The sequence below is a fragment of the Diplotaxodon limnothrissa genome, linkage group LG7 (genome assembly GCF_057381915.1).
Source record: "Diplotaxodon limnothrissa isolate DT_005_m linkage group LG7, D_limnothrissa_male_GT1.1, whole genome shotgun sequence".
NCBI lineage: Eukaryota > Metazoa > Chordata > Actinopteri > Cichliformes > Cichlidae > Diplotaxodon > Diplotaxodon limnothrissa.
Genome location: NC_140602.1, coordinates 68,210,792 through 68,224,689, shown reverse-complemented (window position 1 = coordinate 68,224,689; position 13,898 = coordinate 68,210,792). Strand labels below are relative to the sequence as shown.

Below are 13,898 nucleotides of genomic sequence, written 5' to 3'. Positions count from 1 at the left end.
CTTTAATGGCGATAAGTGCAGCTGAGCTCAGAGAGCTGTGAAACACGGAAACAGGAAGTAGTACACCAACTATTTTAACAACTACTGTTTGTCAATATTTTAGCATTAGTCCCAGTGATAAAGGTGAGCCAGCAACATCGACAAAGCTGTGTTTAAGCTCCTTAGCATGCACAACAACAACGCAAGCCCAGACATGTCTAAGAGCGAGAGCCACGTAAACACTAAGCTACCTAAACACCCTTCACGGCATCACAATCACTGGCAAGAAAACTGTTCCTACTAAAAGGTGAAAACAACTCGTTTCACCACTGGTGACAAAAACACACTGCTGAGTACAGCCAGGATATGAAGGCACACAAGGAGGAGATGCTAGCAGCTGCTGATGTGCTGCCCAAAAGTAAACAAATGACCCCTCCGAGCATTGTTATTGCTCGCTAGCTGCACTCCATGTGAGAGGAAGAATAAACAGTGGATGGAAATTTCTGGTGCAGTTACATAGTGGAAAAGCAGAGCTTTAAGCAGCTGGTTAAAAAGCTCAGCCAAGAATCAAAATCAAAATATTCCTCAGATTCAGTTTTATTATGTGACGATACTGCCTCGACCGCCTCGAGGGATTGTGCAGCTTAATGTTAAATGATCAAATTGACTTTAGCTGTCAGTTAAGCACAGTTTAGCCATCATGGGGTTAGGTGTTGGTGGCTTTGTCAAAACCATTTATTTTCACTGTATTAATACAAAAAATATATATATGCATCTATCAGTCCATTCAAAATTTATCTGTGTAGACATCAGATATAAGACCTCTCTTCAAAGCGATAAAGGTCCCGAGGCGTGCTTTTTTCCATTCATTTAGCATTAGGTGCCACACAGAAACAGAACAGCAGGAACCTTTAAAGAACCTTTAACACTGACTGAATTACCTTGAGGTCCTCGTATGTGTCTGCTGTGAGCTTGGTGCTGTTCATGTTCAGACTGCACAGACTCTTCATGGCTGAAACAGACATTTGCACTTAGAGTTGACACACACACTATCAAGGACATTCACCGTGTCATAAAAATGCTTCCTATGCAAGATGTCTTACAACTGAGCGCCAGGAGACCAGCATCAGTGACGGGAGTCTCACACAGGTTCAGAACCTGAAGGCAGGCCAGATGCTCGGATAACAACCTCAGTCCTGCATCCCCAAACTGAAGCATGGAACAAAGCAAGGAAAGGGCAGCTGTTAGGCATCTGTAGACTCATAGACAGTCATGATTTCCTTGTGCAGCTGTTTGTGTTGGGTCCGTTTACCTGTGTGGACCAGAGGTTGAGCTGTTTGAGTGAAGGCAGCTTGATGAGCTGCTCAGCACAGGCACTGGTGACATTGGTGAAAGCCAGGCTCAGGTTCTCCAAGTTCCCAAAAGAACCTGAACTGAGCAGGCGGGCCAGGTCCGCATCCTAGAGAGGTGATGACAGGTTATTGTAAGAGTCAAATCAAGAGTTTTGCTTCTTTTCTAAGATGGTGTCTGTGTCAGCGGTGTGATCTCACCGTGGACTTGGAGGGCAGAGTCAGCCGGGTAGGGCCTCCTTTTCTTTGCTGAGGAGAAAATAGAAAGAAAGATGGCGTCTGAGCTTGAGGCCTTGCAGGAATCGTTGCTAACAGTAGATGGCACGTGTGAGCAGCTGCAGGCGTTTCCCACTGAGGCACGTCTATGATCACCTCGTGTTTAATTTCAGTAATAAGATGCTTTAAAAATGCTTCCCATCCTGCTTCAGTTAGAACCACTGATAAAAACTTATTCTCCTACAAAACATAAACGTGGTGTTTCTGGGGCAAGATTTTGGCCTGCACAGTAATGACCTGCTGATGAAATTCAGTTCTGCGTCATCAATTGGGAGACAGATTATTACGTTTTAATCTTAAACGGCATTTTGTTTTAGCTCTATTCTCTCTCCTTCACTCACAAACTCTCCTTACATCCATTTTATTCAATTATGTAACACTGCATTTCGAGTTTATTGAGAGATAACGGTGTACCGCTGTATTGGTGTGATAAAGAAAACAGCTGGTTACTGGGAAGGCCTTTTAAATAGGAGGCGAGATAAGTTATGGAATATAGACATGTTTATTTGAATTGCAAATAAATGGAGTCTACATATCGGCGTAAATGACGTATGTTAAGCAAATATTAGATAAATGTGTTGTTTTATCGCTTATTTTAACAACTATGGCAGCAGTAACAAGCAGACGCTTTTTTTAATATAAAGTTGTTAATTTTACAGATTTAGACTGCTTTGCTTCCATAACATGCCGTCTTTTTCAGATTTTTAAATATAAAATGTGCGTTGTGTAAATCGTCTCAGGAAATGTAGTGACATTCATATCAAATATATACTAAAAAACACAAACTTTTATAATTGGAGAAGAGTACAAGAGTCTAAACTTTACTGTGAATTTGAAAAGTGTGTGACAACCATACATTGTAAGCACACTGGCAGTTTCACATGCATGTATTTTCTCCAGATTCTAGCTATCATTATTATTATCATCAGGTTCTCCATCACCCGTCTCTGCTGCTGCTCTGAAGGAAGGAAAAAACTACAACCTCCAAAGATTTTTAGAGTAAACGGCAGGATTTTATATCCAAACGTGTTCATACACATAATATTTGACATGTGGATGCGTGTAAATGCACCTTATGTCTTCCTTTTGTCCCTAATGTGTGCATGACCTCTCAGACTGTCAACAACCATCACCAGTGTGTTAGAATTGCAGACTGACAATTATCTACAGCCAGGTCACATGCGTTACTGACGACACATGAATTTGCAGTAATGAGAAGCTGGTGACTTTATTTTTCCGTGCGCCGCAGCAGTGCGCCGCAGCAGTGCGCCGGCAGCAGCGGCTGCAGGCCTCGGCGCTCCTACTAAATAATGGGAGTGAGAGGTGGAGTTGGAACTCACCAGCTCTTTGAGCTCTCTCTGTCGGTCGCAGAGCTGCTCGTACATGCGGAGCCCCACCTGGGTGCTCTCCAGGGTGGAGATGATCTGCAGCTGGGTGTCTTTATTTTCAATGATGTTGTACTCCAGCATCAGACACAGGATCTGGAAACATGTCATGCACAAGTTAAAGCTGCTGATATACTGAAACACCAGAACATGCGATGAAACCAACACGTAGTGCAGCCCAGTGTTGGTAAATGGATTTTCTACTCTTAATCACCTCAACCTGACTCATTCACAAATTCACACAAGTACTTTTTTCTATGTCTAAGACTCACATTCACCCTCCAATTAATCCTTTTAGAGCAGCTTGGCATCCAGCATGTTGTCCAAGGATACTTTGGCATGCGGACTGGAGCAGCCAGTGATCGAACCACCAATTAGTCAATGACCTAAACTACCTCCTGAGCTACAGCCATGCCAGATAGTAATAATAAACTCCCAAACTGCACATGGGTGGACTAAACAGAGACTAAGGTGAGAATAAAATGACCAAAATGCCATGCAAAACAACCGCAAAGAGTCAAAATGTCCAAAATAATGAAATGATCAGAAAGCGAGATGTGGAGAAATGAACAAAAACAAGACAATATAGCAATAAATACTAATTTTAAAAGAAGAAATGATTAAAACGAGACTGGAAACATCCACATAAAGAGGTAAAGTGACTTAAAAGTGAGACAGATATGGCCACAGTGTGGCCAAAAAAAAAGTTACTAGAGTGAGGAAACGACCGGAAAGTGAGGCTGAGGAGCAACAAACCAAATGTGATGCAGAAAATCTATAAAGTGATAAAGACTAAAATAAAATCTGTACACAAACTACTGCGGTGACACTAAATGACCACAAACAAAAACAAAGAGATAAAAAATGGCCTCAGAAATGTGGTCAAAAGTGTCCACCACATGAGCAGGATGACCAAAATGTGAAAACGTACAACCAGAAAGTGATAAATTACAGAGATGTGATGCGATAAGACCAAAAAGGTTAGAATAAAAACAACCACGGAGCAGTGTAGAAACACCCCACAGTGACCCAAAGAATCCACAAAAAGACACACAACTGCAAAATGTGTATATATTTAGGAGAGCAGGACATAATTCATGGTTATAAGGTAGAAAGATCATCCACCTCCACCATGGTTTGGTTTCCACGGAGGGCCAGCAGCATGCAGGGGCCCAGCTTATTTTCAGCCAGAGAGAGGAGGAACTTCTTGGTCTTATAGCAGGAGCCCATCAGGATATGAACCTGGAGGATAGAAGGAAGAGCAGGAGGTGGGTCACGTTACAGTTCAGCATGACTGTGTCGATGCTTACGTGTGTGCATGTGTGTTCATACACTCACCATACTGGCAAAGAGCTCTCCGTCGTCATCACAGGCCACGCCTCCTGGACTGTAGAGCTGGAACCAGCCATCTTTCCCTGAACGCACGCTGAGCAGGCAGGAGTGGACCTGGAAAGCACACATACAGGGTGACTCTCCTTTCTTAGGCTTAAAGCAGAGATCAACCTGAACACACACACACACACACACACACACACACACACACACACACACACACACACACACCTCCTGCCGAGGGTCCTCTGCAAACCTCTGAATGACATATTTCAGCTCCCTGTTTAGAGACAGAAATATCAAGACACAAAGGTCAGTTTGTTTGAAAGCTCGAGTTCACCTCATTTATCAGGAGCACGTCTCGGTTACTTACTTTGTGAATTTGGCATGTGCAAGAGCCCTGCAGAGAAGACAGAGATATGTGAGGTGTTACAGCCTTAAATACAGGAACGCATTTTTACATGCAGCGTGACTCAGAGCTGATCTTTATGGCACATCCGTGCCTTTCTGGAAGCTGACATCACGTCTGCGCTTTCTCTAACGGTGATGTAAAGCTGCTGACACAGAGGCATGGTGTTACTTTGTGTTGGTGGATACGGTCCACATGCAGAGGGAGTGCAGAGCTCATTAGGACTTTCCCTGCACTTGTACGCATGACTTCTATGAACTGTTTGTTATCAGCGATTCCCAAATTGCGTGCCGAGACACCCTGGTGAGCTGGGAGATGAATCCAGGGATTCTGGGACAACTGTGCATTTTTGTTACAATGCACAACTGCACAGAAAGTCATGAATGAATTACTTGACTCTGTGTGTACTTCGCACTCGTTTCCTCTATAAAAATATGCCACAGGTTCTGATCTGCAGAGTGGATCAGATTCTTGTGAGGAGCCAATGACAACCAGAGACCATCTGTAAAAGATGGAGCAATGCTACTGAACGTCCCCCCCACTGTTGTCATAACAATGCAACCATGGGTGGAAAGTACAGGGAAGACACGGAGGGCCATTTTTCTAGGAAAAACCATGTTGGTGCTCATCAGTGCGTCACTGTAAATATACAAGCACAGTAAAAAGAAAGCACAAACTTTCTATTGGAAGATTTTTACATATCGACACTTAATAAATGATCTAATCCTTAACGGGTCTTAAAATTAGGAAAGTACATCCAAGAAAACCTGACATGTTACACTGTGCCAGCATGTATTAAACAAAATCTAATTCAAATGCTTTAGTAATGTAGTAATGTAATCATTTTCTGCAATGTAGCTTTGCAAGCCTGAGCTATGCTGCCATGTTCTTCAGAGAGAAGAGGCGTTCTCCTGCAGGCCTTCCAAAGAAGCCCGACTTATTCAATTAACTGTATTTTAACCTTTTATCTAAGCCTTTGAAGATTGCCTTGGATTTTTTGTCATGAATCTTTCTCACTGTACAACAATGGATTACAGATTGTTTGGAAACGGCCTTATAACCTTTCTGAGATTGATGCACAGCAACTGTTGCTCCTCTAAGATGATGTCTTTCTTCCTTGGCGTTACGTTAACACACACCTGACTGCTCCAGAACTGCAAACTGCCGATGCCTCTGCTTTAATGGAGCCTTAATCAAGTGCATCTGATGTCCTGATACATAAATCCTTACAACTGACAGTCTTTTCTTATAGCCATGACTATAATTAGCTGGTGCACAATAACATGGAATGCACCGAAAGCTCGTGTTTACATATTTGTTAGTTTTTACAGCATAAAACATCCCGTTTCCACCTTATTCAACAGATTTCACAGAGAATGTTTCGTTCTCATCTAAGTCATGTCTGTGACTGCCAGACTGCCACAAACATTCACTTGGCTCAAGGATGAACGATTAGATCTTGGCGGTCAAAGATAAAGGTTGCTGTGACCTCACAAAACATGTTTTGGCTAGCAGTAAAGAATTTCGATGCTGGTCACTGAAAAGTGTCGAGTGGAAAGAAGCGTCACCGGTTAACCAAACAGCTTCCGTTGCTTCGTTTGTCTATCACAGAAGCTTTGGCTGGCAGACCGCGGTGTTTCCAGACGTTTTGAAACGGTGGGAGCACGACTGAAAACACAGCAAGAAGATCCCACAGTGAAGCAGTTCAAATATCATTTAAAAGTATTATTTAAAAAGACTTCATATAGCTATTAAAAAACCCTCTTTGTTCGTGGCATTATTCATGTAGTATGGGATGATAATTATGGAATCATTAACGTGTGAATAACAACTTGTCATGTGTTAATTAGTCCTCTGCATGCATATGCTTCTCACTTTGTACGAGATGACTCACTCTGTCCAAAGCTAAAGGGTTCTGGGGAATATTGTTGCTTTTCCTAATGACGCCTGAAGACATCAGCCAGGTAACAGTGGCGCAGGTGGGTTCCCCAGTTAACGAAACAACAAGTTGTTGTCTAGTTGCCATTAATGAAGCTCGGGATCAGGCAGCCAATTACAAAGACAGCTCTGGGCTACTTATGCCTAACAACAGCGGGCTCGCTGGGGGTAGGAATCCGCCCCCCACCCTAGTCTGCGATCCTTTGGGAAGCACGGTAATGTACCTCACCACGTCAGCAGTGACACCCCCACGGGTCCTCATCAGAAATATGTGCACACCCTGAGAGACAGCGACAGCGCGTCTGTGGGGACTGGCTTGTTTTTGGAACCAGGCTCAAGTGGCCACAACAGGAACTGCAGTTTTTGTTGGGCTTCCGCACAGCTTCACTGTTCAGCCCCAGAGGCACACGTTTGGTTTTAATTGACGTTCCCACAGCAGGAACCCCAAATTCTCTGCTGTTTGGAGCAGTCCCCAGTGCTCTGTGTAGTGCAGCGGTCCCCAACCCCCGGGCCACTGCCCGGGCCGGTCTATGAGTCGTTTGGTACCGGGCCGCGAGAGTTGAGGCTCCGGTGTGAAATTTATGGTTTTCAGCGTTTTTATCGTTAACTCGCTTTGCCTGGCTCTTTCCCCTGTTGTAGCTGCGCGTCTTATTTTGAAAGAAATATTTACGCGTTACCATAGCGACCAGAGAGGAGGATGTTACTCTGAATGTCGTTGGCGCATTTTCAGGAGGACGCTGCTAATAAAGTTACACAATTACACAGTGAATTCACTTTTATTATTATATTTACAAAATCCCACAGTTTGTCTCGGTCGTATCGTTTTATTTTGTTGTATTTATCCGTGGCACAAATAAGGTTGGGGACCGCAGGTTCAGTGGCCTCAATGAACACAAGGTGCTTTTTGGTCTTTCATCATTAATAACATAAATGATATTATCCAGCATTCTAACTCATACAATACTTTTTGATAGTTCGACACATTTTTAATAAGAAAAAGACGTTTTTTGGAGATTTTTCTCCAAATCCGAGTTCTGTCCTTTTTTTCTTGGTCATTCAGATTAAGATGAATGACTGGATGAGTGAGTAAATGTGAATATGTGAAAACAGAGGAAAAATGAATGCTCTGGTACGAAAAGGTTTGGTGTCTGAAGGCAAAGTGATGGTGGGTGTTTTCATCAAACTGGATACTAAAGTTGCTTTAATCTGCTGAAATGTGGAAGTGTAGTCTTCACTGTCTACGCTGTCTTACCATCGCTAATTCCACACATAAAAGAAGTTAAATTCCTTTTTATTAGTCTGTCATTTAGCCCCACTCAGCTAATATGTGTCTGTGTGTTTATGAATGGAGCCTGCTCAAGCCATTGGGTGACATCATGGTGGATTTATCTGGTTTTTTTAAATTTGCATATCCTATTATATTTGCAGCGTGCAACATATGCTACATTATCTATGATGAACACTCACTCTTTAGGGAAGGGGATGGGCTGCAGCAGGCTGGCCAGAGCAGGTCTCCAGTCGTCATAGTCTGACCTACAGTCACAAAGCAAGAACACAGAGTCAGTGTCACCCTGTCAACCCGGAGAAAAATGGTTTTGGCGTGCTACAGCACTGACGCATTAACTCACAGCATCTTGAGGATGAGAGCGAAGCAGCCCAGCACTCGGTCAGCCTGCGCCGGCAGCTGGATGGAGAGCGTGTTGACGGCCGGGCTGACCAGCAGACAGTCGATAAGGTTGGGTTCGCTGTCGCCCCTCGTCGGCCCGCCCTTCCGCTTGGTGTTTGCCGAATTGTTGTTCCGCTCTAGCTCCACCAGGATCTCGCTGGAGTTGACGACGGAGGGAGGAGGAGAGAGCGGCAGGGAGGACGTCGGAGAGGAGATGGGGATGGTTGGAGCCACGGGGTTAGTGGGGGCTGGGGGAGGTGGCTGAGGAGGACTGGGGGTGGTAGAGAGCGGTAGGATGGTGGCAGGAGGTGGCGTTGGGGGTTCGGGCCGCAGCAGGCGTAGCGGCATCGGGGGTTTGCGGTCGTTCTGCTGTTGACAGCCGTTTCGGATTTCCTTCAGGCTGGGGGAGTTGTCCCGACTGCAACGAGCAAGAGAGGAAAACATCGGTCATGCTGGAGAGCGTGCATGAAAAAGCGTAAGCGCAGATGAGAGACGCAGGTGAGGTGCAGCTGGAGGCAGAAGCGATGTTTCCTGGAGTGACAGCTCCTTCGTGGGTTAGTGCTTTGGAAAAAGTGGCTCCTCTCTGGGGTGAACAGCGCTAAAGGGATGGTGATAATGAGCTGAGAGGGCCCGTCAAACCACCAAAGAGTCCAGATGGGAAACACCAGAAAGACACATTTCAAAAAAATAGTTCTAAAATAAATAAAAACCAAGTCCAAAATGCTGATGTTGAATGTTAAATCCACACACCAATGGCTGATGCCACAGCATCCACAAGCACTGAGCTGCATTTAATAAGAAGCAAAACTGGAAACTGTGAATAGTCCTGCAAGAACCCAACAAACCTCAGGTTATTCTTCTTAATAAACATAATCAGCTTATGTATTTAATTACTTTCCATTTATTCTTTTGTATATAATTGCTCATGTATTTCTGTGGCACTCTGGAACATTGCAGATTAGTTTAGGGCTATAAATGGCATAATGTGGTCTGATGATCGAAACAGTTACCGTCTGCTTTCCTGGTAACATCTGCAAATTGGTGTTTGTATCGTTTCCTTCATATTAGTCCTACAAGATGTGGGAAATTACCAGTCATGTGTTTGTCTAATCAATGACAACGTGAAGGCAAACAACAGAATAACCCTTCTGCCGGAACAGCAGCAAAAAGGAGCCTTAGAAGCAATGGTGTAAATACTCTCGATGAATGCTGTGCAGTGAGCTTTCTCTAGTATAAAAAGTGCAAAATGAAAACTCTGAGATGATGCAACAACAAGCGTACAGGCTGAGTGAGAGTTGGAAAGAAGAGAAGGACGAATGTGAAGGTGGTAAGACGAGTAAGCGTTTATTAAATGAGTTCAGGGAAAAGACAAGAAGCAGAAGAAGAAGCAGATACTGTTTGCGTGTGGATATGGGCGTGACTGACCTGTTGATGAACTCCTCATAACAGGAATAAATGGCAGCCAGACACACTGCCACCAGGTTTGGCAGGACACGTGGGTGAGGGCACTGGCCTGTGGGCCCGTGCATGCTGCAAAGCAAACGTGCAGGTCAGAGGACGACTTGCAACTTATCTAAATCCAGTGTGAGTCTAACGATACTCGTCCTCTAAGCTGATGCTAGAGGACTACAGGGAGTGCAGAATTATTAGGCAAGTTGTATTTTTGAGGAATAATTTTATTATTGAACAACAACCATGTTCTCAATGAACCAAAAAAACTCATTAATATCAAAGCTGAATGTTTTTGGAAGTAGTTTTTAGTTTGTTTGTAGTTTTAGCTATTTTAGGGGGATATCTGTGTGTGCAGGTGACTATTACTGTGCATAATTATTAGGCAACTTAACAAAAAACAAATATATACCCATTTCAATGATTTATTTTTACCAGTGAAACCAATATAACATCTCCACATTCACAAATATACATTTCTGACATTCAAAAACAAAAACAAATCAGCGACCAATATAGCCACCTTTCTTTGCAAGGACACTCAAAAGCCTGCCATCCATGGATTCTGTCAGTGTTTTGATCTGTTCACCATCAACATTGCGTGCAGCAGCAACCACAGCCTCCCAGACACTGTTCAGAGAGGTGTACTGTTTTCCCTCCTTTAAATCTCACATTTGATGATGAACCACAGGTTCTCAATGGGGTTCAGATCAGGTGAACAAGGAGGCCATGTCATTAGTTTTTCTTCTTTTATACCCTTTCTTACCAGCCACGCTGTGGAGTACTTGGACGCGTGTGATGGAGCATTGTCCTGCATGGAAATCATGTTTTTCTTGAAGGATGCAGACTTCTTCCTGTACCACTGCTTGAAGAAGGTGTCTTCCAGAAACTGGCAGTAGGACTGGGAGTTGAGCTTGACTCCATCCTCAACCCGAAAAGGCCCCACAAGCTCATCTTTGATGATACCAGCCCAAACCAGTACTCCACCTCCACCTTGCTGGCGTCTGAGTCGGACTGGAGCTCTCTGCCCTTTACCAATCCAGCCACGGGCCCATCCATCTGGCCCATCAAGACTCACTCTCATTTCATCAGTCCATAAAACCTTAGAAAAACCAGTCTTGAGATATTTCTTGGCCCAGTCTTGACGTTTCAGCTTGTGTGTCTTGTTCAGTGGTGGTCGTCTTTCAGCCTTTCTTACCTTGGCCATGTCTCTGAGTATTGCACACCTTGTGCTTTTGGGCACTCCAGTGATGTTGCAGCTCTGAAATATGGCCAAACTGGTGGCAAGTGGCATCTTGGCAGCTGCACGCTTGACTTTTCTCAGTTCATGGGCAGTTATTTTGCGCCTTGGTTTTTCCACACGCTTCTTGCGACCCTGTTGACTATTTTGAATGAAACGCTTGATTGTTCGATGATCACGCTTCAGAAGCTTTGCAATTTTGAGACTGCTGCATCCCTCTGCAAGATATCTCACTATTTTTGACTTTTCTGAGCCTGTCAAGTCCTTCTTTTGACCCATTTTGCCAAAGGAAAGGACGTTGCCTAATAATTATGCACACCTGATATAGGGTGTTGATGTCATTAGACCACACCCCTTCTCATTACAGAGATGCACATCACCTAATATGCTTAATTGGTAGTAGGCTTTCGAGCCTATACAGCTTGGAGTAAGACAACATGCATGAAGAGGATGATGTGGACAAAATACTCATTCGCCTAATAATTCTGCACTCCCTGTACATGGTAACTGTGTACGAGCTTTCTGGGGGTACAGCCTCACCTGCACTTAAACAAAACACTGTATACTTGAATTCTTTAGGAATGCCAGTCACTAGTGACCTGTAAAGGATAGCTAGGAATGCTAGTGATTCTACTATGAGTGTAGCGGGCTACACCTGTCACGCTGGAGATGATAAGGACAAGACAATGACGGTGTTAGCTCAGGAATGCTACCGATTTGGCTCAAAATACTAGTCGGCAGTTCCAGGAAGTGTAGAGGTTGGTAAAAGTGAGTGGCTTGTCTCACGCAGTGAGGAGAAAGGTCATGCTGGCCTGTTACTTTGAACTGCTGGCCTACCGCTCTTTGGTTTTCACACAGATTCAGTTCCTCCTTGCGTACGGGAAATATCTGCAGTGTGCTGCATTTTATCCAACAGCCTTTGGCTTCAAATTATATTCACTTCCTCTTGGATTGTGAATCATTCAAATAAAAAACTAATGTGCTACTTATGTGTTATTATATTGTCTATTATGAGATTTCAAAGAGCTTGTAGAGTTGGTGCCCAGTTCCTACCACGAGGACAAGTGGACAAGAAACACACACCTCACACACACTCAGTGTCATCAAACTCGATGTTATATTATTGATAAAATAAATAATAATAAATAAATAACTGTCCAAGTGTTCAGGCAAATTACAATCTGATGGTTTGGCAACATTTTTCTCTTTTTCTTAAAACTTTCATCTCAATAAAGCTCAGCTGAACACACGGCCTCTCTCAGGCTCGCCGTAGCCTTATTTCTGGTTTCCAGTAGACTGGTCTGGCTTTGGTCTGCGCAGCATGTTTACCCAGTATTGAAGGCAATGCCCCAAAAACGTTTTTCCCCCTTTTTAAACATCCTGCCATCCTAACCGCGAGCTACAGCTGTGGCCTCCAGAGCAATTAAATCCCACCTCACTGCATCTTTAAATAGAGGCTGTAGTCTGAAGTTATTGAGTCACGGATTACAGATTTATAGCAGCACATGCTCACCTGTGAATAAACTTCTTGACCACCTCCATTCCACCGTTGAGCTCATTAAGAGCCAGGATGTACTCCTGAGTGAAGAGACGCAGACGAGGGCACTTCCCGAAATCCTGTCAGCAACAGCCAAAAGCAGAGTTAGGAATATATCATCCAAAATACAAAATTGAATGATGAATAAAGGATATGCAGAAATAAAAACTTTTCTTATTCTCATTAGCTACTGCATACACGTTTATTAAAGACAACTAGAATTTAGGTTTCTCTATGAGAGCCACTGACAGATGAGACTCACACTGATTACATCTCTCGTGCTCTTTCTACTTAATCACCATTTCTATCTATTAAGTTGCTGCTCATGAACCAAGGGCTTGTACAGGACTTTATGGACACTTGTGGGAACTTTACATGGCAATTCATTCATTCATGCTTTTTAAATTCTCACAGAACTGAAGACAGCAGACGGATTTAAACTCTCTCATTGAGCAAAATGCGCGTCGTCATCCACTGAGATCAGATTTTTCCAGTGGAAACAGAGAAAATCACAGAGAACAAAGTACTTTAACCTTTTAACATTTACAAAGTCTGAAATATATTTCTGCCTGCATGGAAATGCTTCTGCAGAAACCCTTAATTTGAAAGCTAACGGTCTCTGAGGGATTTCTCAATATTTACCAATTTAGCATGACGTCAAAACACAGTCCAACCCTAACCTTAGATGGGTCACAGATGATCTGGTGGGTGATACGACGTTAAATTACAACACAGCACCAAACAGCTAACAGAAAGCTCCCAGGGTTAAGACGCCACAGGAATGTGGCATTTGCAGCCAAAAACACAAAACTGCCTGCAATAAACAGTCATCAAAAGGGGAGGTGGGCTACGTGGAACCAGTAAAGATTTTTACAGCAGATCTATCGTTGCTGGGAATCACTGGTCTTGCAAAATCTTCTGCTTCCTAAAAAATTACTTTAAGAATTCTAAAATAAGAAGAAGATAAAAACGGCGCTGTGCAGAAAAGCGGTACTGGACTCAGCCGATCTCACCATGTTGTGTTTGAGGATTCTCTGAACCACAGGAGTGAACACTTCGATCACAACGCTCGACCGCGGTCGCTCCCGACAGTGCTGCAACACACGAGATCGACGGGCGTCAACAAGGAAGCGCTTTTAATTATTTGCAATATTTACGACAGAAGAAACGTGTTCAGCATCCGATGCACAAGAGCTCACCTTACAGAAGAACTCGCACAGATCAGGTGGAGGGTGGTTGTTTTCCAGAAGAGGAGCGATGGCCTGCACAAACACACATGTACACACACAAACGCACACATACAGGTGACTATTTCCATATCATATCTCTTATTTACAC

The 13,898-nt window shown here is 43.7% G+C and overlaps 1 protein-coding gene across 2 annotated transcripts in view; it reads right to left on the bottom strand.

Annotated features, from left to right (window-relative positions):
- cmip (c-Maf inducing protein) overlaps positions 1–13,898 on the bottom strand; it is a 50,160-nt gene that overhangs the window by 4,315 nt on the left and 31,947 nt on the right. For both annotated transcript variants that reach the window (XM_085360196.1, XM_085360198.1), the window contains 15 exons: positions 13,760–13,822; positions 13,574–13,654; positions 12,537–12,640; positions 9,760–9,864; positions 8,297–8,752; positions 8,136–8,201; positions 4,695–4,721; positions 4,553–4,601; positions 4,328–4,435; positions 4,115–4,231; positions 2,945–3,085; positions 1,530–1,577; positions 1,292–1,438; positions 1,083–1,188; positions 921–991 (listed from right to left, as the gene is read on the bottom strand). In XM_085360196.1, the coding sequence (XP_085216322.1) occupies positions 921–991; positions 1,083–1,188; positions 1,292–1,438; positions 1,530–1,577; positions 2,945–3,085; positions 4,115–4,231; positions 4,328–4,435; positions 4,553–4,601; positions 4,695–4,721; positions 8,136–8,201; positions 8,297–8,752; positions 9,760–9,864; positions 12,537–12,640; positions 13,574–13,654; positions 13,760–13,822 (1,689 nt within the window). The remainder of the gene's footprint in view (positions 1–920; positions 992–1,082; positions 1,189–1,291; positions 1,439–1,529; positions 1,578–2,944; positions 3,086–4,114; positions 4,232–4,327; positions 4,436–4,552; positions 4,602–4,694; positions 4,722–8,135; positions 8,202–8,296; positions 8,753–9,759; positions 9,865–12,536; positions 12,641–13,573; positions 13,655–13,759; positions 13,823–13,898) is intronic.